The sequence below is a fragment of the Syngnathus acus genome, chromosome 5 (genome assembly GCF_901709675.1).
Source record: "Syngnathus acus chromosome 5, fSynAcu1.2, whole genome shotgun sequence".
Lineage (NCBI taxonomy): Eukaryota > Metazoa > Chordata > Actinopteri > Syngnathiformes > Syngnathidae > Syngnathus > Syngnathus acus.
In genome coordinates, this window is record NC_051091.1 from 2,750,683 (window position 1) to 2,777,555 (window position 26,873).

Here is a 26,873-nt window from a genome sequence, read left to right on the forward strand (position 1 = left end):
AAATTCCACATTAAGTTAATTGGGGGCATTTTGTTCAATTAAGGCCAAAGTATGTGCGTGTGTCCCCCCAATTAAGAAAATGCTGATTTTTCGAGTGAGTGTCCAAAGGTTAGCCGTGTGTCCTTGGCTGCGCTCTTCTTTCTATAAAATATTAATACAAATAACATTAAATAATGCATCCATTGAATTCTAATTAGATGGCAGACTTGCTGATTGGTTGTTATGGCTCTGAAGGCACGCGAGGTCACGCAAGCGTCCGGTAATTACCACCAGGCAGCTGACATTAAGGCCGTCTTTATGGCAAATCTATGCTCATCACAATGATGTGTGCGTGCGCGCAATCGTTCCATGCAGTCGCCTTGTGAAGCAAATATGTTGACGAGAAATAGCATTGACGCTTCCTTACTATAATGTCCACGGGTGCACACGGCTCATGTTCTTTGCGCTGTACGTTCTTAAGTAGCAGTAAACTAAAATCTTTTTGGTGTTTTTCTTTCATTTTTTTCCCCCCTTGAACGTATTTGACCCTTTTTGTCTTGAAAAAGTTACATCACAGTAGAAAAGCACCAAGGTGGCCTTTCTTCTTTAAAAAAAAAAACACAACAACAAATCTTCCATGTACGACGTCGACTGGACACCTGCCGTTGCGTGTGGGCTCGTTAATGTTGTTTACTGTTATTCATCATCATTACTGGGTTGGGAAGATGGAAGGTCAAGGCTAATTTGTGTTCGCTGCCGCCCGCCGCCGCCTTCCTCTCGTCTTGTGAGTTGCGGCTGGCTTCACGACACCGCGGATGCTCCAAAGCTGTCTTTTCATCCCAAAACTCATGGATGAGAGGAGAACCAGCTCCTATAGTACGCTGAGGGAGGAAAGATGACTTGACTGATCTCCACCTGAAGCCTGACTTCCAAAATCTCAGTGGGCCCATCCTGAAAAAGTCAGACACAAACAATACGAAGCACCAAATAAAGTGGAACGTGCCAAAATGGTATAAATTAAAGGAAACACCATTGCAGTCGACAGCAAGTGACAAAATGGCCGCCTCTTGAGATGGTGGCTTTTGACTGTTAAATTCTTATTCCACAAACAAAACATGAATCCGAATATTGGCTTTCTACTAGTCGGCCTGCACAGAACATTTGATGACGAAGCATATTTTCAGGCTGACTTCCCCTTTAACACGGGGATGTTCCTCCAAATTGCTTTCTCAGTTGCTAATCCCTCTGATCTTAACAAGTGTCCATTCTGTAATTTATGTGAAAATACGGTAACCAGTTAAGAGGGGAAAGAATTTCCAAGTGGCTCTGGCATCCTTTGATTTTTAAGCACTCCCACTTTAACTTTGGTCTTCTTTGCATTTTTCAGGCGAGGAAAATTCTCCCGGCTGGCTGTATGGCGAGCACGAGGACAAGACGACAACACCCTTTTGGTGTCCGCTTCTGGCTTGTCACATGCCCGTTTTTGCTACCAAGTCCACCGAGAGGAAGGTAAGTCAAATAACCTCCACTCGTCAATGTTTTTTACTATTTGACAAAATCTCTGTGTATAGAATGCACAAGATTGAACTAGTTGAAGTCTGACTCCAGTCTAGTCATGTGACTTGAGTCCAGCACTCGTAATGCACGCTGTCAGGACGCATAGATCGGACAAGACCACAGGCACAGTTGTGGGAGTGCTTCCGTAAATTCGTCAAAATGCTTTGTAATGACTTTGTGGGGCCCTGGAAAGTGATATTTCAGAGCACGTTGTCAAGCCGTCTAATGCGGTTATGCTGGAAGTCGGCGGCTGATAGCGGATGAGGCCAGGCAGGTGGTCAAATTACTCCAGCTAGCTGAGAAGAATGTTCTAAAGTGATCACACAATTATCTTTATGGCTGCGGGACATCCGAGCGTAAATCAATGTCTCATCGTTCCATTAAGAGCTCTACGCCGGCCGTCTGCTGCTCGCCTCACCGCAGAGCGGGAGGCCAAGGTTAGATGAGGTAGGTGAGGCATCAGTCCGAACCTCCCAGACGTATATTCCCACCAAGGTGCGTTCCACCTGACTGCAAGCAGCGGCGATGAGCCAATTAATATGTTTCTAGCGGGGTTCCGCTCGTCTTCTCAGAACTGAAGCACCTGAGCACGCCGGCGGCAAAGGCCGGCGCCGAACTGTCAACTTACGAGATGCATCCGGCTGATGATACTCGCATGTTGTTTGTAAAGATACGATTTGGCATTCTTTCACTTGGAAATGACTGAAAAGGAATTATGCCGTCGAACTCCACTGGCCAAATTCCATTTTGCAGTTCAATTAGGAGCTCAGAAGTAAAGTTAATCCACTCATGGCTCACTGCTGCTTTGTCAGTGCATTGGACAAGTGGTTGGCATGTCTGCCTCACAGCTTTAGTTTCTGAGTTTCAATCTGGGGTGGCCAATAGTGAGTGCAGGTTTTGTTACCATGGCAACAGATCAGCGTCCAAAAGTCCACTGCAAACAAACGACATTTTGTCGTCTGCAAGCATAAGCGTGGGAATTTTGCTGCAGTGAAAAATTCTTCTAGTTTCTCGCAAGTGTACTACGTAATTCTTAATATTTAGAAATTGGGGGTTTAAATAATTTGACAAGTGTTTAATATAAAGTCAAAGTCGAGAGTATGATAAGAAGCCATGGTTCCGTGTGTGAACAGACTCACGTGAGTGCAGCTGCAAGGCTGCACAATATGCACGTCAACATGGCGGACGGGAGGGAGGGGGGGCCGTGTGCCAGCAAGTTAGCGGCAGTATTACTTTCCGATTTTTGACTAAAGAGAAGCCGGCATTAAATGGAGTGACTCTAAGCCCTTCATGCAGAGGAGACGCTGATTAGGGGCTTAACTCAGCAGCAGCAGAAGCACTGACCCCCCCCTTCCTCTCCCTTCCCGCCACCCGTCCCACCTCGTCTCCATCTTTGTGTGTGCTTCTTCACCTTTGGGACGCACCCACCTCTTCACCCCGCGTCCAGCGCCTCCTGGCAGGCAAACTCACATAAGAAGACAAAGGAGAACATTTGAGATTAAAAGGCCAAAGTGGCCCCAAATCTTTTCCAAAGAAGCCATGGCACAAAAAAATGTGCGACCCACAACGGGAAGCAGCACGGTCGCAACCAGAGCGGCTGACCGGGCCGACTTGTTTGCCAGCGCAGATAAACCTTATCACAGCGGTGCTGAGTGGGACCCGAGCAGACGGACTCCCCGTTTATCTTTTTCATTTTCCCCCTCCCTCGCTCGCAAACTTTCTCGCACTGCGTCGGCGTTATCGGCGCTAATAGAGCCGGCGCACGCTGATTGTTTTTTAGTCCACGTTTGCTTTCTCTGCACTCGCTGCCATTTTGAGTGATGAAGACATCTTTGGCAGACGGGTCCGGAGGGACCGAGGTGGTTGGGGCTTGGGGGGGGTCCTTCAAAGAACATGACTGCGGCATGGACTGCACTAGCAAGAGTGCCGCATGCACTCCAACATTCATTTTGAGCATTCTAACTCACAGGTGGTAAACACTACCGTGGACTAGTAAACCAAATAAAGTGCGAAAAAGCTCCACAAAGGCAACAATTTGTCCGCTCAGTAAAATCATAAACCCATCCAAGAGGTTTTCTTTCTTTTGCTGTCACTTTTTGATTCCACCAGTTTGAAGAAATGTCTGCTTTTACTGGAGGAAGCTGCTAGTTTCAAATTCCTTGGCCTCCTCCTCTGCCTTGGAAACTCTTCAAAGATTTCAGCCATCCAAAGCTGCACAGAGTGTACAAGCAGTGCAGGCTCATGTTCTCCCCACACGCTCCCGCCCGATTCAGTTTATGAGGCATTAGGCGAGGACGGGCCCGCCATGACGGCGTTGCTCTAATACCTCGGGGTGCGGGAGGGTGTGTGTGTGAGGGGGGGTTCATCGTGTACGCTTTCAAGTGCTCAATGACAAACCGGTTTGGGCTGCATCAGGATTAGGAAGCTGCTGGCCCGCTTCTTCTTCTTCCTCCTCCTCCTTCCTCATCTTTGATACGCCGCACTCTAGCTCACGTCCCCCTTGTTTATCATTCACCATTTCCATTTTCGATTGGCAATCAAACAAATGAAAACGGATGGATTTTTCTTGTTATTTTTTTAAATCTATTTTATTCCATGCCAATTTTGGCTATTAATCGGCCGGGCCAGTCCCAATCCCCTGTGATTAGGTAGGCTCAACTTTCTAGTAAATAAGCACGAGTGCACCTGAATACAACACGATGTTCATCTATTTTGGGCAATTTGTAAATAATTAGATACATTGTTTTCGCTGTCAAAATGGCTTTTTCTGATTATTTTTTTGGAGCAATGGATGTACTGTTAACATATTCGAACTGCAAAGTCAAAGGCTTTACTTGAAATCCAGATTTTCATGACCGACATGAAACCTACAGTGTGTTGAAATAAACGAGCATCAGTAAAGATCCCAAGAAGCTCCACTGCCATCATCATGCAAATATTGTCACGTCATCACAGCCCGCTGCGCAACTCAATCTTTAATTAATTCACTAAACAGCTGGAGCAGGGATGAAGAATTGGATTTGGGATTTTTAATTTGCGACTGTGATGGCAGCTCTAATGACGAAGTCATTCCATCCTCACCCCCTTTGTAATTTCTCGCTTTAACTGCAAACTGGAATCATGTCAACTTTCTCCGCCCTGAAATGAACCCCCTCTATTCTGGGACGGAGGTTGTAAATAGCCAAAGCCCACCAATAGTCCCCCCCACCCCCCCAAAAAAAAGTTATTTAATTGCATGTAGAGTGCAGAGGACTTCATCAGTTGCCGTGACATTTAGCGTGCCAATTACACTGGATCAGAGACGATTTTAGCCGCGCCTCCGAGAGTTAGTAGACTCCCCGTCGAAATCAATTGTCCACCCAGAGGGGAGGGCAGGGGGGGCATGTAAATGGTCTAAAGATGATGATTTGCTGCCGTTCCTGCCCCCTAATTAGGCAACAATGTGGAACGAGGCCTTCAAGGAAGTCTTGAGTCTGAGAGCTTCATTGTAGGCTATTTTCATCTTTTGTAAGATGGATTCATCATTGTGCCGGAGAGAGCAGAGTGCTGTAGGCAGGCACAAAACAAAGACAATCATCTGTGTACGTTGTATTTCAGAAAATGGGAATCTCCGAATGTGCATAGCGACAGCGTGGCAAATTTTGCATCACATTTACTGGCAATAAAAATGGCCTCGTTGGCATCTCCAGTGACATTAGCACGCTTTTCAGCCCGTCTCGGTGCTGACAGCCGCCCCCATCGGGCTTCCTTCTCGAAATTTGAATGGGCAGGTGGCGGTGGTGTCCGCGCCCCAAATGACCAAATCACAAACGTCAACCTTGCTGCTGGCCGCCCCGCCCTGCTGCGTGAGCTTCATTAGGGAGCTTCACGTATCGGTCATACCGTAATGAGCAAACAACAATTTGCCGGCCCAGCGTGACGACTGTCAGCTGTGTGTGCATTTGCTGTCTGTGAGGCGAACGGATTATACAAAAAAAAAAAAAAAAAAGGCAACAAAACGCATCGGTATGCTCCAGTGGAACTTCTAATGCGACCACCGAGTTGCCGCTCATTAGCGGGCCATCAGGTGTGCTATGCTAAATGATAAAATTGGACTTAATTGCTCCCACAATGTTTTTGTAATTACCACAAAAGTTGTTGGTCACGCTATGCCAGCAACGCGCAGTGGGAAGGAAGGACCCGTTGCCCATCGTGCATCGTTCACAATTGAAGAAATGACATTTTCCTTTCATTGTCTACTCTCTGTTTTTTATTAAAAAAAAAAAACCACATTATAAACACATTTGTTGCATTCTTGAGGAGCTTGAAGAATCGTTCGTCAGTCTGAATATGAGGACGCTTGTTTGTCCTCATGGTCCCTGCCACGGACTGACGACCGTTTGGGTGTTCTTTTGCCATAATTCAGCTGAGATAAACTCTAGCTGAGCCACGAGCCTAATACTAAGGACAAGCACTATAGAAAACGAATGGCGGGATGGATGAATGGATATTCTGGCTCGCAGCAATGAATCTAATCATAGACATTCATCTCCCTGAGAAGCTCCTCTGCAAAGCACCTGTCTCCAGCATATGGGCCGACGCCCTCCCAGGGTAACGGGCAGGGCAAAACCGTGGGGTCTCGGCTCATTGGCACGTGCGGGGCTGCCCTCTCGTCACATTGACAAATAATTAGCTCACCTGCCTGCTTCAGCCCCCTTTTTGTACGTTCTGGCGTGCCCATTGCCAGGTGGGATTGCTTTTTGCTTCAAACACAGGTCAATAAATGAGACAATTAGCTTACTAAAAGCTCGGGTGCGATTCTTTTTAAAACAGTAAACAAACTTCCCTCGTTTTTTTTTGTGGGCAAAAGATGGCACAAAATGGTACCAAATAAATATTTTGTGACAGAAATCAGCTTGCAGTTCAAATGAGCAAGGTAGCACACCTGACCTTTGAGTAGCAGCAGTGGTGCTGCAGGGCAACCCCAAATTTGGTCCTCGAGCACAAAACTTGTCTTTTTGTTACGTTTGCTCTCATGTTCCCCTCCATCCATCAAGTCATTGCCTTGTAATGACAGATTAAAAAGTCTAGTCACACAATTTTCAGCACACATACGCCGGAGACTACTAACATAACAAAGCAATTTGAGCTTTGGAAAATTATTTGCCATTCTCACGTGGCTGATAAAACTCCAGTGGAAGGCGTTGGTCCGGTTCCCAGCAGTGTCGCTCTCGTGCCCCCAAACTCCATATGGTCCACTGCTATGGCTGGTAATTAATCAACTAAAGAAAAAACGTCCTTTCTTGTGATGTGCTGCAGTACGAGCAGAAGGGGAGAGGTTGAAAAAGTTTTCCGGAGGGAGGAGTAAAGTCCACTTGTGTTTAATGATGGAGACAGGCAGTCATGATGTGCTGCTGGTTGGGAGGGGCGGGGGTGTTGTTGGACGTAATGGATGGAGAAAACAGCAGCCGTTGACCTTTTTTGTTTACAAACATACCCTGGAGAAGAGAAAAGGGGGCGGACCCTGTTTGCCGGGGACAATAAATCACCTGTGATTGATGCTGACCGGTGACAGCGAAAGGCGGACACCTCCCAATCCCCCCCGCTCGTCCGCCGATTAGCCGCACTGCCTGTTGCATGGCCCACGTTTGACAGTCACACTTGAAAATCACAAGAATCAGCCCAGTGCAGATAGAGTTTTTTCATAGCTTTTCAATCGAAGGTCAAGATTAGCCGCCGACTCGATTGTTTACAGGGATTCCCCAGTATTTGCCATGTAAGCAGCCAAGCCCGGCAGCAAAACGTGAACATTTGTGCGGGGGGTCGCTGTACTGCAAATGATGTGTTGTTACTCATCTATCGATGCCAGCGACATAAGAGTGACCGGCCGAACAATTACATGCTCTCCCACTAGATGGCAGAAGGCGCGTTTTGACAAAATTTCGTACATTCTTTACTACTACTCGTTTGCTTCTATGGCACCGATGCTTGCATCAGTGTGTGTTTGTGTGTCCTAAGCTCAGAGGAGGTCAGGAAAAAAAAGTTTCCTTCAAACGTTCCCCAAATTAAGAGCCTATGTTGCATTTGCTTGTCCTGCCTCGTTTGTGACAACAAAATGAAGCGCGAATCAGAGATGCTGCTGATTTTGCTGACACAAGCAAAGTGGAGGATTGGATATGTAGCAGGAGATTGAGATAAAGCCTGGTTAGAGCTACTCTTTCAGCTCTAAGCCAATCATCGGCAAGGATACAGATCAACATGTTCCCATTGGTCTCCTACCGACCGGCCAATAGTGTGCTGTAAAGTCATATGGGCAGAAAAAGCCTCGCGCTCCAAGTGACGCCAGAAAAAGCCGCGATGCACCAATATATCCACAATATTTGTTTTCATAAAAACCCGCCATGTACTGAGGCCATGATAAACGAACTGCGAAGTAGCGAGGGATGACTGTACTACCGAGCTTGGCAGCCTGGTGGTCTTTCTGTCGACTTTTAAAGTGGAATCGAGATATCGCCCCCTACTGTCTTGTACTCTTGTGATCGTGTGACCCGCTGCCAGTTTTGATGTCACTTCCACGTGTGGTTGCCCTCCAACGAGGCTGGAGTGTCATCAGTCACTCACAGAATAACAAAGTCCTTAGCAAAGGCCCATCTGAAGCTTTGAACCAAATCGAATTTGCGGAAAGTGTCAGAGCCGGCGCCAATGTGCGTGTCGCTTTGATAAAATGCGGCGAGACAGCTTGGAAACAAGAAGGAAGGAGGAAAAAATAAGGGGGGAAAAACAGTGGCGAAGTGATGTATGAGAAATCAATATTGATTTTGTCTCCTGTAGCTTGAAGCTGCCATCCACAATCCTGCTCACTGTGCAGTGTTGGGCTTCTCAGCAGCCAGCACATCCTTACCTCAAGGCTTCCTCTGGGTGAGTAATGCGCACACACGCGCGGGCACCCGTATACACTCCACAACAGTACCAAGAATCAATGAGAAGATAAAGGAATCCACTTTCTACTGTTTTCCATAATCGTTTCCACTTTAACCCTACCGCCATTACTTTTGAAACGATTCTCTATGTTCTTCTCATTTGCATTCACGTTTGAAGACTAGAACTCCAAAAGTAGTGCCAAGGTGCCTGACGTAAGGATGACGCGTATCAATTTCTACCAAAACGGGCCATCGCTCACCCTGCTGGAACAGATTAATGGCATCTGCATTCATTGAAATACGAGAACAAGATGTTTGGTGTGCTCACGTAACATTGTAAGGGCGCGAGTCAAAACGCAAGCGTGTAGCCCAAATACAAAGAGCAGGCAGATGTTGCTAGGAAACTGAGTTGGGATAACATGAATGAAAGTTGTAGCTACCGTATGTGCTGCGGAGTCTTTTTCCAAGCGCATGCCGGCCCACATCACAACGCAGGCCGACTTGTGGGAGTTGAGCTGCAGCTGCCTGGAAAGAAGAAGAAAGGCTAACAAAGGGAAAGAAGGAGATAATGCAGTATTTATTTTTGGAATGCTTGTGGTGGGCAGCTGATCAGGTAATCCTCTCTTGGCCCAGGAAGTGGCAAAAGCTGGCGTAGGCAGGCCATGAGCAAACAGTGTCCTCACTTTGATGGCTTATGTGCCATCATTCATTCAAAACAGTGATGCCACTTTTACAAGGATAAAGACACACACGCTCACGTCAAGTTACCCCGTGAACGAAATAACTCAAATATAATTTGAAACTTAGAAAAATGGACGGAAAATATTTGAAATGGGTATGGAAATACAAGACAAGAATAACCACATTCGACAGAATTTTATCATGTCCCTAAAAAATGGCCAGCCGGGTTTTGGCAGGTCCTGAACCTCTCCCGGCCTGAAAGACAAGCGCAATGTGTGCTCACACTTCCCAGCCGCGTGATTTCCCTAAACAGGCGTTATTTTCCCGAGCCATCTCTAACCAGGCCACTTTGGGGATGTGCTGACTCTCATGCGTGTCGCCTTGACACTCAATAACTCCAAAGGCTCGCTCGCGCCGGCCGGCAAAAAAAATCAAAGAGCAATATGAATGAAGCCCTGAACGTCCAATCGGGAGCTTTTTCCATCTCGGCTCTGCTGGGAGTTGCTGCCTCGTTTGGCTTGGCTTGTCGAGGACGATTTGCAGATCGATCAATATTGACGTTTACTCAACTATACTTTGCACCCCATGTGTTTTAAAATACTCACTGATAGATTTTGTTTTTTTTGTATGTGGACACGGACACAGCTATTTGCTGAAAAACTTATCTTAACTTACTGACAATACAAAGAATACCAATGTGTGTTTTTTTCCCTTCATGTCCGTGTCGATGCTGAGTCCTCTAGGTCACAGGTTGAACGGAGGCAACCGGACTTTTGTAGTCTGTTTTTTGTTTCGCGGGAAAATGACGCGAGCAATCATGCTGTTGGGCTAATGAGATGCCACACGGCACCCTCTCTTTGTAATTTGCCAAGCTGATAGACTCGCTGAAGCAGCTGTTAATGGGCACAACGCTTTTCCTAATGCCACACTGTGGCTTCCCTTTGTGACTAGCGAAGCACGCGGCGTGCAGGCAGCCCGCGGCCTTGAACACCGCCGCCACTCTTTAGCACACATCTCCCGCCGTCATCTCACCGTGCAACGGAGGCATCGGAACACATAACCAAGGCGGTTGTCCTTGCTTTTTTAAAAAATATTTTTTATGGCTTCTCATTGGTTAAAAGTGCCTTACGTCAGGAGGTCCGCCTATTTGGCTTTAAAATGAAGCCTCGTTTGTGATCAACGTGGCTTAAGTGGCATTGTGTGTGTGCCAGAATATTTGCTACTCCCGGAGGAGCTCAACATGGTAGCAATGATATTTTTTTTGTACATAATGTTTTAAAAAGAACCCTCTCGATTTTGTTATATTACGAAGTGTACTATTGTCATGATTTATATTTTTCCATAATATGATGCAGTATGCTGTTTTTAATCTTTTTTTAAGAAGTAGCAGTTCAAACTTGTAACAATCATTCAAATGCATCGCAAGTAACCCTCGCATATTTTCAGCATTTGCAAAGTCTCCTTTTCTTCTTTGATTGTTGGAAAGCTCACCTATTTGCTGTCGTTGCAAACGTCAGCATTGCTTTAGCGCCATCTGGTGGCCTCTCAGGATGAAACCTTTTTGAGTCTGCGCCCCAATCCCCTGCGAGTCGTGCATATTTTCTCCCTCAGTATCGTTTTATTTTCTATTTGCATTAGTGTGTGTTGATTGAGCGCCGGCGAGGCCAAAAAGCTTCAGACGACGACTGGTGACCCTCGTCTCCGGCTCTCTCGTGCGCCTCCGTCGCCCGCCCTGCTCTCCAAAGCAATCTAATTAAAGCTGGCAAAGCATCTGGGAAGCGCCTCCCTCCCCCTCGAGCGGCGAGCGGGACGGGCTCCAGATCATGACTCCACATCGCTAGTTTCCCTAAACGAGTGGCGAGCGCTTTGCCAGGAACGTGGCGCCGGCTGTCACGAGGGGGGGAAACGTGAGCGTGTGAATTTGCGAGGCGGGCGAGCAGGCAGAAGGAGCGTGTAGGTGGAGAGACGCTACTTGAAACCATCTTTTTCTTGAGCCCCTCGCGGCGAGATAAGTCCTCGCTATCTTCTTCCCGGCCTGTTCAACAGAGCATTATTTGTTCTGGCTCATCCTCCAGGGCCCACGGGATCTCTCCTGTCCACATCCTGCACGCTGATACAAATCAAACAAATGATTGCATGCAAATAAGGGTGAGTGTGCAAGAGAGGGGCTAAAGACTATATTTAGCTCCTGTCGCCATGGCGTGATGTGATTTAGGCGGGGGAACAAATCTTGGCTTTTCCCCCGTCGAGAAGGGCTCACTCGCGTTTCCGTGCGAGCCGAGGCGTCGCGCAGGAAAGATTCCTAAATGCGATACGGACGTCGTCACGTGGACTTCCAGGTCCCAAGAGATGGCGCAGTTTGCGTCGGTGGCCTCGAAATCTTTCAGCATTTGAGAATACTGCGGAAAAATTCAACAGCCGTTTTACAATGCACGTGCAAGAGCCCCTCCCTCACGGTTTACAGTTTTGATTAGAATGACCGCGCAACCTTGATCTAACACCAACACCGTCTTGACCATCAAACTTCCAAATGTCAGCAGAAGTTGTGAAAAAAAAACCTCCAGCGATCAATTCTTTCTTGACCTTACAAACTTGCTAAGCAACGCCGATCCTTTTTCAGAGCTCACTCGAGCTTTTTCTCCCACGGTGAAAAAGACGACTTTGTGAATGTATTCAGTGATCACGTGTTTAACATTCAACGTGAGCAGCCGGCAGCTGTAAATGACAAACTCAAAATTGATTTGCAGGTATTTTTGCTTTCTTTAAACTGGCGAAGGCCGTCCAATCAAACACACACCATTCCCACCAAAGCAGCAAAATACATTTTGAAAATTGACTGCTAACATTCTAAGAGTAATTATTATTTTTTTCCTCCTGGATTATTTCTCATGTTTTTTTTAAGGTGATACCGATTCTGCTTACTGATATATTGACCGATAAACAGTGGATATACGTTGTGCTTGAACACTCTTATTTGAACATTATTGAATAACACTGTCAACATAAGTAGCATGAACTGTATAATAACTAAATAACTCTTTATTTTCATGCCACCACTCACAGATTTCATCTTCACTTCAATTTTTGTGAGGTCCACATGAAACAACTTCTTTTCCTTTTTACTGGAGTGTCTCAAAACTAGATCATTTTCAAGCAGGCTCTTTTCTCCCCGCAGGTGGCCTCCGGTGGGGAGGAAGCCTCTCAGGGCCAGATTGAGATATTCTCCCTCAACCGGCCCGTGCCGAGGGCCGTCAAGAGTCTGCAAGTGGGCTCCGCCGTCCGTTGTCTGGAATACGTGCCCGAAGCATCTCCCGCTGAGGAGGCGGAGGTCATGGCTCACAAAGTCCCGTCAGGGAACGGCGCCAGCATCTGTGTCGGATTGGATGACGGACGGTGAGATGACAAATTCATGCGCACTTATTGCCATTGTTGTTTAATCATGCTAAATCTATTTTTATACGATTAATCGGCGGAGTGATCGGAAGAATACGTAAAATATTCAATAGCCGCAGCCCTAAACACGATTAAGGTTAGTGTTTTATTTTCTCGCTTTTGGAAATTGATTGCACGCCCCTGCTGTATATTCACTTACGGAATAACACCGAGGAGGCTAGCGATCGTAAACGTGTCGCGCAATGCAGTTCCGCTTTCGTCCTGTTGATAGAGGCGATGCACCTTACACGACTACCTTTGATTTCTGTTCTTTTAACACTGTTCCCTCCTCACTCCACCTGACTTTGTCGCTCTCCAGAATTCTGGTGTACGGCAGTGCGGACACTGCAGCTCAGTGCCTCTTGAGCCTCAGCACCCCTCGGGGCTGCCCGGTGCTGTGCCTGAAACACTCGCCTTGCTTCCTGTTTGCGGGCCTGCGTGACGGCACCTTGATGGTTTACGGCAGGAGAAACAGCGGTAAGCTTTCCTCGGCAATGAATTGAACGCGGTCGATCGGCTCGACACTTACTACGCATAGTGTCCACATTGCGCAATCGGAATGAGCAAAAGGTTGCCACTCCAGCTTGCTCTAGCATATTTTTAATGCAAGCGCTCCTCTCGCTAGTTCTTCAGGATAGCTGCCATCTGGCACAAAACAAATAAAACTACACTACGATAATTAATGCACAGTCCTAAAAAAACCCTCAACGGCCCCATCGATCGATCATAATTCCTCTCGCTACTTTTGCCAGATGGCTGCCATCTGGGACAATAGAAATCAACACAACTACTGGAAGTAACCCATAGCCTGTGATAGCTTCCATCGTGGAAATTAACCAAAGAATTTCATCACATTTTTTTTTTTTAGAATCTGCCGCTCGTATGTTACCTGCCACAAATGAGGCTCGTCGGACTAAATCAGCGGCAGAGCACCTTTCCCTTTGCATTGTTTTTGTCAGTGCAAAAACAGCAGCATGCGCCAAACATGTCAGGTGCAGTAAGGCGTCCCGCCCTCCCGGCAGCAACATCTCCTCCATACCTGGAAATGCGATATCGTGGCAAACAGGCCCCCGCTGCACCCCCCAGCAAAAACAAGGATGATTAATTACATGGAGGATGGAATGTTTTTAGTTTTGCCTATCAAAAGGCAAGACGCAAGACTCGGGAGGCGCCTCTGTTAAAGATTCATGGCCGACTGGAGGGCTTTGCGCAATCATATCTATAAGTTATTTTTTTTTCCCACAAGTGGGCAAAATGACCTTTACATCGTGCCGCACAATTAGCCCGCCATAGTGAAACGGCAAACTTAAGATTGAACACCGCAGCTATTTTGAAACGTGGACGAGGCTCGCTCGCCGATGTGCCACTTTCGCTTCTCTGAGTGGATTTTTTTTTTCCTCACTAAAGGTGGCAAAAATGACCTTTTCATCACGCCAAGCAATTAACCTGCTTGAGTCAAAAGGCATTGTAATGCAATGAAAGGCAGAAATAAACAACTCCAAATGTTAATTAAATGGCCGGTTGCGGCCCGCTCTCTAATTTGACTTCATCGATGCGCTGCATCGGAAACGCTTATGTAATTCAATTTATCATCAGGCGCCTCGGTGGCAGCAGCTAAAGCGTGCCTCGTGATTAATCCTCAAAGGAGGGAAAGGTCCACTTTCTTCGCTTGTGGCCAAGCGAAACGCCAGAGAGGTGGCGACCAAGACGGGGATCAAAGTGAAAGCGCTCTCACATACTTGATTCCACAAAATTAAAAGGGCAGTGCGTCATTGCTTAACAAAACTCACTTCAGCATGAAATCACCGGACACTGGCTGGCAGATATGATGCTCGTTAACTTGCTAACTTGTATCCATTACATGCACAGATGAAATTTAAAAAGCGATACTAATGAATGCAACATGAAGCTGAAATGATCCACAGTCTCCCTTTATATGATTGGATCGTTGCCAAACGGGAAGTAGTTTGACTTGATTTTTTTTTTTGGTACACACTGATTTCTTTGTCTTGCTTATTGACAGAGCCAGAGTTCAAATTCAGCTATTTGATTTTGGCACAACTCATTTATTAGCATGTTTTGCGCCACAAGAAGCTGCCGAAAGCTTTGCTAATGGGAAAGTAGTAATGCGTCTGTCAGGGAGGGGCAACCAGTGTCACACAATGGATTGTGCCCCATCATATTTATGATTTGCATATTATTTTCCAGATGATCTCTGGGATCCCGATTCCGGGAGAAGTGTGAACTTGGGTTCAGATCCGGTGCGGACCCTCTTGGTGCTGGACGATTCGGTGTGGGCGAGCTGCGGCAACTCGGTCACGGTGGTTGACATTGGCAGCCTCAACACTCGGGTAATCAAAGCACTTTTTCATCTCGTTGCTCTGGTCAGTTTTTCTGTGATATTCTAAACATACAGGCTTGAATCGGTGGAGTGTCCTATAAATTCCGTTTTAGAAAGTCTCATGAGCTCCAAACTGTATTTAATGAGGGGGAAAAAAAGGAGGTGATATTATAGGAAACGTGAAGGAGGCTTAATCCTGTCCTTGGGCTGCTTTGCTCTTCTTGGAGTGAAACGTTCTTTTGTCACGGGTCCTCCGATATGGTAATGACCCAAAAGGCCCGTTCAAAGAACGGTCTGGATGGAGTTCGACAGGTTGGATGAAGTTGCCCTCCTCGAAGCCGAGGACTTAATGAGCCGAGCTGACGTCTCTCCTCTGCCGCAACGGGTCAACGCCAGTTACTCCTGAGCTAACCTCGTTTTCCTCACTAATGTGCCCTCGCGGCAGGCAGAATTGGCGGTCAAACGCATCATTCGACGGGCCTCGGAGACTCGCCGGCGCGTATCACCTTTACTTTTTTCACCTCCGCACGCGGATGTCGACATCAATGTTGCCGGTCGTCGACGCTTGTCTCATTTGACGCCGCTTATGCACGAGGCCTCCGAAGGGAGCGGTTGCAACGTGCGTGTGCAGCACTGGCGTGCAATTGGCTACGCGATATTGCTGACAAAGCCGGAAACCAATGGAGTGACGTGTCAGGCATGGGTAAATCATCAGCCATAAGTATGGAGATGCCCAGTCGTAAGCTCCAAGAACCTCGGGATAATTTGGGAAGCTGAGTGAATTGTGCGTCATTTCCCGTTGAGTGAAATCTGAAAGGTTTGTAGATTAAAAAACATTTGCCCCAACTTTCATCAGACTTAAAGCTTATTTCCCGTCCTCTATCTATCTATCTATTGGATGGAGCCGTCATATCGGGATCCAAACTTCAGTGGATTATGTAAATACAAGGTTATGAACGGAATAGCCTAGCATAGCTCAAAATGGCTTGCTGAAATTTTCCTTGAAATGAAAGAAGTCATTCAGAACTGGACTGCCGCCAAAGCCACCCGTGCACGCTCTGCACTTAGCAAAACAGGACTGGCCTTGGCGCTAGATTTTCTCCAAAAGACAATATTTTCTCAGGCCAGTGACTGCTTCTTCCCTTTGAGCCGTACAAACACGCACGCTCACGGAGGTCTTTGGCTACTCTGCGGTGAGAAAACGCTAACGAAGCAGAACGTCTACCGCCGCTCCGCCTCTGATCAATAGTGACTGCCACACCTCGTTCCTTCCTCTTCCCATTACTTGACTCATCCCTAGCGGAGGACACCTTGTCAGCCGCCGTGACCGAGAACTAATGAACTGTTCAGACCCGTTGTCGCGTCTGCGGTCGCAGCGTTTAGAGGTGCCGCCTCTGACGGATGGCGGGAGCGGGACATGTGGCCGCCGTCAACCTTGACTGACCACCTCGTCTGCGCAAAGCTCGCGGGCGTATTACTTCACATTGGACACGCTCCGCATCTATTGAAAGCCATCTCACCGGTAGGGACATTTCGGTGGAGGCAAACTGCTGCCGTTCACACAGCTTCTGTTGCCAGGCAACGGAGAAAAGCCACAAGCTTTTTGTCTGTCTTCCAAACGGTTTCACTCGAAATGCTGAATGCGTTTTGGGTGGTGGCTGTGTGCTGCTTGAAGTTGCTGATGAGCTTTGACCGAAATAGCAGGGTAGCAATTTGGGCGACACAAATAAGTCCAATTAGGGGCTAACCTTGCAAATTGCCAAAAGGAACCTAAAATGACCGCTTCAGAACACAATTCGCTGCTGTCTTTTTGGCGCATGGGCTCTTGAGACACTTTTTTTTGCGGGTGCCTACTACTTTTCATAATGCCACCTGAAACTGGCTTCCGGCGGAGGGGGGGGGCTTCATTTAAAAAATCCCTCTGACAACCGCAAATGGGAGTGTCAAATAGTCGGTTGACAGCAGAATGACGGCTTCCCGTGTCTTTACGAATGGCTTGCAATGGCTCCGTGCGGGAGTCACCGTCAGTCGTTTTCTTCATCTCCAAGGCTCTGGTTGAGCGATCGTCTCCACGGCGCACTTCAAGGTTTTTTTGGACGAGCTGCAGCCCGAGTCGAGCCGAGCCGCCGCCTACTGCCGAATAGCCAATTAGAAGAGAAAACACATCAAAGCTGGCGTTTGAAACAAAGAAGCGCCCGCCGGCAAGGGCGCCCAAACAGGTGCTAATCCCTGTCGACGCGGCACGCACGTGATGTCGGCGTTCTCATCTCGCCTCGCTCCTTTTCACCCCCTTAATTGCGCACTGACAGCCATGCGGCCGCCGAGATGACACCCCACAGCGGGCCTCGTCACGCCGCCGACCGCGAGGGCTGCTTGTGTTGCCGCGATAAGGATAATTGCGTTTGTTTTTGAGCTGCTCATTAAACACCGGCGCCCCGAGATTGTGCGCCGGAGGAGCTAAGATGGGAAAATGAAGCAAAAACATGCCGTCGGCCTCGGATGTGCAAGAATGGAAAGGCAAACTTCAGTCGCAGGCTCACTGTTCGTGTCATCATGATCATGATTGTGGACAGAAAACCTGGAATAGTCCCCCCTCCAATTTATTATATGCACTTCTCAAAAAGAAGCCATGCCAGAAAAGGTCTGCCGTTTTGCTTCAGGGCAGCCATTTCAGGGTCTTTCAAAGGCAAACTTACACTCAAGATTTTGGAGGGAAAATTCTGCCCCAAAAGTCATTTGTAGGCATGTCCATCAACAGCAGGGCTAGAGAAGGAACAGAAAGTTTCATATTTTGCTTTGAAGAAGACGACATGCTTATGTTAAGGCAGTTCCAAAAGTCCTTCAAGGACAAACTTTGCCTCGAGATTTTTGCCTCGGGAGCGAGTTGACAACATGAAGTTTAGTGGGAATAGCCATCACAAGTAGAAGACACGGCAATTCGACCACTTTGGTTGGAAGACACACTTATTCTCGTTTTTTTTTTCCCCAAGAATTTAGCCCTGGGAACCATTTTCATCAAGCAACATGAAATTCAATGGCCATTTATTTTACTGTGAGTAGACCCACACAAAAGAAGAAAGACATCTCAAGAGGCACTTTGGTTTGAAAGGGCCATTTCAGGGCTGATCGGGGCATTTTCAAGTGCCCTGTGCTTGTTGCTTCTCGGAACTCTTTGGGATTGCTACCGACACACATGGGTGAAGCTCTACTTGTTTCTTTCTCTAACAGTACTTCTGTGTGCTACAGAAAGTGGAGGTTCATCCCGACCCGATGGTTAGCGTGGCACACGTGGCGCGGGCCGGCGGGGGCGTGTGGATGGCGTTCTCCGAGGGCTCGTCCATCCGTCTCTTTCACACCGAGACCTTGGAGCTGCTGCAGGAGATGAACATCTCCACGCGCTCCGCGTTGCTCAACACCAGTAAGTAGATGCGGCCGTTCACCTTCGCTCACGACTCCTCTCGTCCTCTTGAAAGATACTCTCTTATATGAGGAGACAAAAGCACTCAGTCAATTAGGATCATTTCTTCTGCAATATCAACAGATGCGCTTAAAAGCTCTAAAATTGGAAAGAAAATCCATCATCCATGGCTCTTCTCATGTTCGTGGAAGATTTGAGGAACGGATCTGTTGCTTGAACCAATTTGATTTCAAATTGGCCTGACAAGAACGTCACCATTTTTCATGCGATGGGCAACCTCAACTAGCAAAACACGTCTGTAGGTAATCACCACGCGATCCGTTTCGGAATTAACATCTTGCGTACGTATGGTGGATTTTATTTAAATGTTTTTGTCATGTAGGCTAAATATTGATTTGAATTTGATGGCACAACTACTGAGGGTCCAGGTACCAAAAGCCCCCCTTTTCTTATTCTCATCTCGTTCAAGTCGCCCCTTTTGCGCCTACACGTGGGGGAGCGACATGAATAAATAAGCAGCCGGGACACGGCGCAGCCGCGGGGGGTGAAAGCCGGGGGATTAATATGAATGAAAGAGTCACCGGGGAGACGAAACAGCAGCTCCGATGCAAGGGCTTCCTCGGGGGCGTCGGTGCAAACACCTGCCGAACGCATCCACGCCTCCCGTGCGCCGCTGCTTATATCTCCAAACACGCGCCTCCTTTGAGTTAATGCGATGCTCCGTGTTTGTCCTACTTTTTTCCCGTCGGCTCGTTTCATCTCATCCGCCGGGCCGTAAATCCTCTCGGCAACCCCAGTGCCGCTCGCCCTCCCGCTCCCAGCCTTTCTTTGGCTGCGGTCCATTTAAGATGCCACACGTAGCCCGCCGCGTGCCTTCTCTGGTCCTCACCCATGAAATATTTATGGCAAAGTTTGCCCGTTGTTGCGGCAAGAAGTGGCGAATAGCAACAACAGCAAACTTGAAGTCGGCTAATGACAATTGTCTACGTGCCGAGATTACATATTCGGCACGGCAACTCTTGCACTCTTAGCAATTTTTCAAATATTTCTTAGAGCGCAGAGAATGTTTTTAAGTCACATTTGAACATTCACCGTCTTATTAATCAAGGACTCTGTCGCATTGCCCCTGATGAACCTTCTGCCTCTTCCTTCCACTTTATTTCTTTTTATGACAGGGAGACGTCCTGAGGCTCCGCTAGCTTGACAAACAAGTGCTCTGTCATTTGCAGGAACAGCGATGTTGTGAGCGAGCCGCTAAAAATGTTCACAAATGTAAAGTGTCATCCGAGCCTCGCTGCGGTTCAATTACAGGCATTACGCCCGACGTCGCTATCGATAGCTAACCAAGCCCCGATGGGAGCCGACGGGAGGAAGTGCTGAAAATAAAACGTGTAGCAACTATATTTTTCAGCCCTTTGTTAGCTGCCTGAAAGCGTGCAGATAATAATAGAGTTAGAGTACGCTATTATCTTGTTGAGCAGCAGAACACACGCAGACATCAGACAAATGCTCATGCGATGATGCAGTTGCCACTTGAGCCCGGAACCAACACAAACCTTTTCATTGTCGATTGGAGAGCTTCGAGTACTTTGAATAAATTGAATCTGGTGCATACTGTTGTGTAAAATGCCTTGACTCATACATTTGATGATGTCATTTCAAATGCTTGGCCTCAGCTTTGCTGCCCATGCTATTGCAAAGCAATCCCTTTGTCGGCTCCATTGTTTGTATTTGGATCCGTTTTGTAGAAATAATTTGATGTCATTTATTGCGGATGAATCCGGTTTGAATCACAAGGACACAGCGGACGGAGCAAGGTGCACCCCGTTGCGTTTGTTTTTCATCTTTGCTTTCCTGCTTTTGATGTTCCAGGTCAGGAGAACATGCGAGTCACCAGCCTGCTCATCTGTCGAGGACTCTTGTGGGTCGGCACCGCCCGAGGCCTCATCGTCACCCTGCCGGTTCCCAAACTGGAGGGAATACCAAAAATAACAGGTCATTGCCAATCTATTGCTTCACAAGAAGAGGCCGATCCCAAGATGACATGTTGTAACACATTATTGTCCAGCTAACAGGGTATTTCCAAAACACTCGTTGCCATAATACAGCGACGGGGCATTTTTCAAATAACAAGCAGTACGCCTCCTCATTCGAATGCGTTGCCGTCCTCCAGGAAAGGGCAGGATCTCGCTGAACGCTCACTGCGGGCCGGTGGACTTCCTGGCGGCTGTCAGCGGCACCTTGTCTCCGGACCTCCTGAAGAGGGACTCGGTGGAGGACGGGCCTGACTCGGCGTGCGGTGGCGAGGATCCCAGCGACACCTCCTCCCAGGAATCTCTGCAGCGCCCAGACGAGGGCCGGCCGCGAGGCGGCGGTCGGGGCCGCGGCGTCCTGTTGCAATACAAGCTGCGCTCCACCTCGGGGCTGCCTGGACGCCCGCTCACGGCCGCTGCCGACGAGGCCTCCGACTCGTCCCTGGAGTCCTTGGAGCACAGCGTGGAGGACGGCTCCATCTACGAGCTCAGTGACGACCCCGAGACGTGGGCGCGCGGGCGCCCCTCGGAGAAGGACGCCAGGGCCAAAGACAGGGTGGTGTCGGCCGCCGTCGTCTCCGGGGGACGGGGGTTCCGCAGGCTGCGGGAGGGGGCGCCCGCCGGGCCCCGGACAGCCGGGGACTCCTCAGAGAACGTCCTTTTGGTGTGGCAACTGCCGTTGACTGTCTAACTTAGAACTACAACACACTTAACCTCCGGCGCTCTCACATAGATGAATGGTATGCGATGAACACAAGGGAAGCACTTCCGCTCACTTTTTAGCATTTGCCAGTCCGCGGATCGTCAAATTGGCCCAGATTTGTCCCATAACAGCCAGTCCTACCAAAACAGGTCAAATGCTCACAAACTGTCATGAAGGTTGTTGTGATCTCAAGGGAAGCACGTTTTGTTGTGATCTCAAGGGAAGCACGTTTTGTACATTTCCGACTGCACACATTGCAGAATTGTCTGGCTCTGTTTGACCGTCGATGAGCGGCTTGGAATCTGCATGAGCGCCACCTGCAGGACAGGAGTAGAACAATGCCAAGCGCTTTCCATGACACTTTGTTCTTCTCAAGCCTTTGTGACGCATTTTGAAAACACTTTGTTAGCATGTTAGCGTAGCATCATTCTCATCATGGGATATGCCCTCCTCGTGATCGCAGCTGCTTGCACAAGCGAATCAATGACCACTAAACAAAGGAGCTTAATTGTGTTGCACATTTTTTAAGATTACTTTTTTTTGTTTTTTAACATTTGTGTCCACTATTTTTTAGGAGCATGTCGCACTTGTTCACCAGTGTCAAACTAATGAAAGTTATTTATATGAAGGTGGAGTTGGGGGGAGATAAATGAGGATGCTGTCGTAAAAAAAAGAAAGTCACCATGGTTCAAAATTGAAGGTGTATTGGGAGACTATTTTTGTCTCAAAAGTTATCCCCCCCAAAACAAGATTCCGCTCAAAAATTAACTTTTTATATCAAAGTACTGACTATGTTTTCCTTTCATTTCTTGTATAAATGTGATGCATCTGAAAAAAAAATGTTTTCTCCAAAAATTGTATTATTTTCCCTCCCGAAAGTGTGACGTTTGTCGTAACAACGGATTCTATGTTTTCAAATGTCAATGTTCTGCAGTCCATCGTCTGGTTTACTAGAGCAGTGGTCCCTAACCTTTTTGGCACCACGGACCGGATTACTATCAGACAATAATTTGACGGACCAGTGTTTGATGAAGTCACAATTTTTGCGAAGAAAACTTCTCAAATCGATTCTAGAAAATCGGAATCAAATGTCGAAAGCATCGATAAATCAAGTAATCCCAGATTGCACATTGACGTTTTGACAACATGAGTAATGTTATTTTTATTATTATTTATTCTTTCTTGTGCGGCCTGGTTGGGGTCCACTATTCTATAGTTCATTATTCGTAACCATTTCATCATCACTTCATCAGGAAACCAAAATGCTGGTAAAGGAGACGTCACGGCCAGGTAATCGCACCACCAGAAGCCAAATCCGGGTTTTGCTACAAGGCGACTAACAGCGAAGGTTACCCCGCTCTGCATCTCCGCCTCCAGTCTTGACTTAACCTTGGCGCCGCGCGAGGCTTGCCACCATATCCTTTCATCATCCAGCTATCGGCGGGAATCGTTCCGCTGAGAAGCCGACGCAAAGCTGCCTCGCCGGCTGTCATCTAAATGGAAATGCATGTGCCGAGCGTCTGGACGCCCTCGTGGCGAGCAATGAGCTCTTTGGTCTTTTGCGTGTTTTGTACTCCTGCAGATGAAAATATGCATGATCGCCCAACAAACACGGACTGCCACCATTGAACCATGCGCTTATGTCGGCATATGCCTAGCAAGTATTTTGACCTGTGTTATTTGCTAACCCCTCGTGTGTACTGTACATACAAGTTATACTCATAATTAATTAAAGATGACGCACTGTTTGTGTGCGTTTTATAGGGAAAATAAGACTGCAAAATGTCACGTCTTTTCCTCATAGCATCCTAAGGTTTTTTTTTTGTGGGTATACTTACATTTCTATCCTATTGTGTAGCTTAAAAACAACTTTGATGCACACGGCTGCAAAATGTGTGTTTCAGTCCAAATGTGAGCGCCTAAGAAAATAAAGAATGGCAAGATGAAAGTGCTCCTTTCTTTCCACTGTGTGCTCACGGCAAATAATTAAAGCTGCATGCGGCACTGCACGAGTGTCATTAAAGTTGTTTAATGCCAAAGTGTCGTCCGATTAATGTGTTTTTTGTAATGAAATGCATTTTGCAAGTTGCGATTTGACCGCAAAGTGAAATTATTTGTGCATTTTTAGCGAAGGATCCCCGCAGTTCGGCAAAGGACGCCTCAGCCTTTACAGGCGCCGTAATGAACATATTGTTTTATGAGCAATTACGGCGGCTTGTAAACATGGTGTGATTTTTTCCTCCCGCATGTTTGTAAGACTTTAATTGCAGCAAAAGTTCAGAAGAGCCCAGCAATTACAAGACACACTTTAGTACATATATATATATGTATATACACTACCGTTCAAAAGTTTGGGGTCACAAAATTGTTTGGGTGACCCCAAACTTTTGAACGGTAGTGTATATATTTATTTAGATAATTATTTATAGATTATATATATATAATCTTCTGTGTAAAAAATCTTATAATATATATGTATACTTATATTCATAGATTTTTTATAATCTTATACAAATATAAGATATAATTTATAATATTTAATTCATAATATTTTATTATAATAATATTTACACTACCGTTCAAAAGTTTGGGGTCACCCAAACAATTTTGTGACCCCAAACTTTTGAACGGTAGTGTATATAAATTGTCAATGTCGTTGATGAATGAACATTGAAAATGTATATTTAAATTTATTTATATATATATATATATACAGATATATATTAGATATAAAATATTTCATAATAAAATCAATGATTATCATATAATTATCATATAATCATTATGACTTTTAACTCATAATGACTTCCCATGGCATCTTTTTTTCTTTTTTATCAACATTAAGTTTTTTCCCTTTTCACTGGCGGACATGGGCTGACGTAAATTTATCCAATGAGGATCAAGAGAGTTCAACGGTCTTGCTTCTAATGGCCAATCACGTCAAAGTAAACGGGACAAACCGCGATCACGGCGTTTGCACCTCTGGCTCCGACAACAACATTTCTTACACAAGGCTTTGTCTTGTGCTGCGTGTTTTTTGTTGCGTTTCTATGTGTTTGCGTCGTCTGTGTTCATTTGTTTCAGTTTGGCAGCTCTGTTTTTCGATCGCGAGAGAGAGGGCAGACAGAGCTAGCTACTGGTAACGTTAACTGTTAGCTAGCTTGTGATAGCAGTAACTTTAACTGACCAGATGGTCTTTTTTTTAAACTTACTGAAGCACTAGCAGAGACAGTACGACGGTCGTTATTGTGTCGTTATTTTATATTTTTCTGCTGCGCGCGGGAGAAGAGTTTTTTCCCGCATGTTTTTTTTCTCTCCACCTTTCATCCTGGCTGCTCCACCACCAAGCACACGTCGCGACGTCCAGAAACTCGCTAAATAGGCTTACTATCACTATAAGCAATAAAATAAATTAGTAATACACAAGTAGTCATCAGTTTGCTTGCCATACAAATGAATTACTCATGCAAGTACTGTAATTTCACCACAGCTTCGATCCCTGCATTTGTTCGTCATTTGAGGATTCACAGAAATGTAGCTAACTTCAGATTTGCATGTGAGGTTTTTACTATTTTTTTACATTTTATATTACTATTTTTCAGATTCAAGTTATTTCTAAAGATTCAAGAAGTTTATTGGCCATGTTTGGGCATGCCAAACAAGGAATTTGACTCCGGTAGATCTCAGCCTCTGTTCAACATTTAGGTGACTAACAACATTCAGGACATGTGTGAAAATTGACAAGTTATTCTCAAACATCCCCTGATCTTAAACTCCCAGGAGTGCAAGGAAAACCCCAAAACTCCTACTAGGGGAAATGAGAAACCTTGAGAAGAGACCACAGATGGGAGGATCCCTCTTCCAGGATGGCCAGGCTGCAATGGATGCAGAGAGGACACATAGTACACGTAATATAGACAATTCAAAGATAAAGTGTTGAGAGCAGGATGTTATTGCACAGCAATGACTCTGACTCCGGGCTATGTGTGAGTTCATCAGAGCGACAGCCTGGGGGTAGAAAATGTGTCTGTCTGCTGGTTTTGGCGTACTGTGCTCTGTAACGCCGTCCGGAGGGGAGTAGTTCAAACAGACTGTGACCTGGGTGAAAAGGGTCTGTAGAGATGTTACTTGCACATTTCCTGGTCCTGGACAGGTACAAGTCTTGGATAGATGGGAGGTTGGTCCCGATTATCTTTTCTGCAGTCCTGATTGTCCGTTGCAGTCTATGCTTGTCTTGTTTGGTGGCCAATCCAAACCAGACAGTAATGGAGGTGCAGAGGATAGACTGGATGATGGCAGTATAGAAGGTCTTCAGCAGCTCCTGTGGCAAGTTGACCTTCCTGAGCTGTCTCAGAAAGTACAGCCTCTGCTGGGCCTTCTTCCGGGCAGAGTTATGTGGCCGGTCCATTTCAGGTCCGGAGAGAATGTGGATCCCAGGAACTTGAAGGTGTCTGTGGAGGCAATAGCATTAGTGAGGATAGTGAGAGGTGGAAGTGGTGAAGGGTCTCTCTCCTGAAGTGCACTGTCATCTCCACGGTCTTGAGCGGGTTCAGCTCCTGGTGGTTTTGGCTGCACCAGTGGACCAGCCGCTCCACCTCCTGTCTGTACGCAGTCTCGTCACCGTCCCGGATCAGTCCGATGAGAGTGGTGTCGTCCGCATACTTCAGGAGCTTCACAGAAGAGTCGCCTGAGGAGCAATCATTGGTATCGAGAGAGAAGAGCAGTGGGGAGAGGACGGACCCCTGGGGGGTGCCAGTGTTGGTGGTCCGGGTGTCTGATGTGATGGCCAAACAAGATCCTGGCATATGTCCCTGGGGTGTCTCGGTGTTGCAGGATGTAGTGCAGTCCCACGTTGACCGCATCGTCCACCGACCTGTTTGCCTGGTAGGCAAACTGTAGGGGGTCGAGCAAGGGGCCCATAATGTACTTCAGGTGGTTCAACACCAACCTCTCAAAGGATTTCATGACCACAGATGTCAGGGCGACAGGTTTGTAATCATTCAAACCTGTGATGGTGGGCTTCTTGGCCACCGCTACAATGGTGGAGCTCTTAAAGCACGAAGGAACCTCACACAGGTCCAGGGAACGGTTGAAGATCCGTGCAAAGGTGGGTGCCAGTTGTTCAGCACAGATTTTCAGGCAGGAGGGTGACACGCCGTCTGGGCCTGGTGCCTTCCTGACCTTTTGTCTCCGGAACATCTGACACACCTCCTTCGACGAAGCACAGGGCGGTGGATCTGCTAATGTCCGTGTTCCTTGAAATGAGAAGCAGCAGTTCGTCTATCTTGTTAGCCAGAGAGTGGACATTCGCCAGATGAATTGATGGTAGGGGAGCACGGAACCCTCTCTGCCTCAACTTCACGAGGGCTCAGGCGCGCTTGCCACGCCACCGTCTTCGGCATGCTAGCTTGTAGAGCGCCGCCGCTCCGGCTAAAATCTCCGTCAAACAGTCTGAGTCAGTGAAAACCAGAGAGAAAGTATCAGGAGAAGACTGTCCGATGTTTAATAGTTGTTCTCTGGTAAAAGTGGTCCGGGGTGGGCAGCAGAAGACGCAAAAAACACACAAAATAACACAAAGAAGCAGAGAGCAAGTCACCGAGGCGGCCATCCGCGGCGCCATCTTAGTAAATACATTTCTGTGACCATTGTGGGTTTTTCTTTCACTAACCGAGGTGCACCAGCAATTTTGTCCATTTGTATAATTGGCTTGTTCTGATTATACAGAAAGCAAATGCATGTTACAAAAATACAGTCATCAGTTGGCTGAAACATGAACGACGGGACTGACAATAGCTGGCGCAGGCCATATTTTCTTTGGAATAAGCACTCA

The 26,873-nt window shown here is 47.0% G+C and overlaps 1 protein-coding gene and 1 long non-coding RNA gene across 4 annotated transcripts in view; one reads left to right on the forward strand and one right to left on the reverse strand.

Annotated features, from left to right (window-relative positions):
• Nucleotides 1-23,082, forward strand: part of arhgef10la (Rho guanine nucleotide exchange factor (GEF) 10-like a) — a 62,068-nt gene extending 38,986 nt beyond the window's left edge. For 2 of the 3 annotated variants that reach the window (XM_037251392.1, XM_037251393.1), the window contains 8 exons: nucleotides 1,367-1,488; nucleotides 8,347-8,433; nucleotides 12,292-12,509; nucleotides 12,868-13,025; nucleotides 14,757-14,899; nucleotides 18,136-18,307; nucleotides 20,180-20,302; nucleotides 20,481-23,077. In XM_037251392.1, the coding sequence (XP_037107287.1) occupies nucleotides 1,367-1,488; nucleotides 8,347-8,433; nucleotides 12,292-12,509; nucleotides 12,868-13,025; nucleotides 14,757-14,899; nucleotides 18,136-18,307; nucleotides 20,180-20,302; nucleotides 20,481-21,031 (1,574 nt within the window). In that variant the 3' untranslated portion in view covers nucleotides 21,032-23,077. Of the gene's footprint in view, nucleotides 1-1,366; nucleotides 1,489-8,346; nucleotides 8,434-12,291; nucleotides 12,510-12,867; nucleotides 13,026-14,756; nucleotides 14,900-18,135; nucleotides 18,308-20,179; nucleotides 20,303-20,480 lie in introns of all 3 variants that reach the window. The other variant, XR_005097953.1, reaches the window with a different exon arrangement.
• LOC119122809 lies at nucleotides 826-11,608 on the reverse strand. Its single transcript, XR_005097954.1, has 3 exons — nucleotides 10,608-11,608; nucleotides 8,876-8,960; nucleotides 826-930 (listed from the first exon to the last, which is right to left on the reverse strand). It is a non-coding gene; the product is annotated as an uncharacterized LOC119122809 (long non-coding RNA).
• Nucleotides 23,083-26,873: the final 3,791 nt, after the last annotated feature.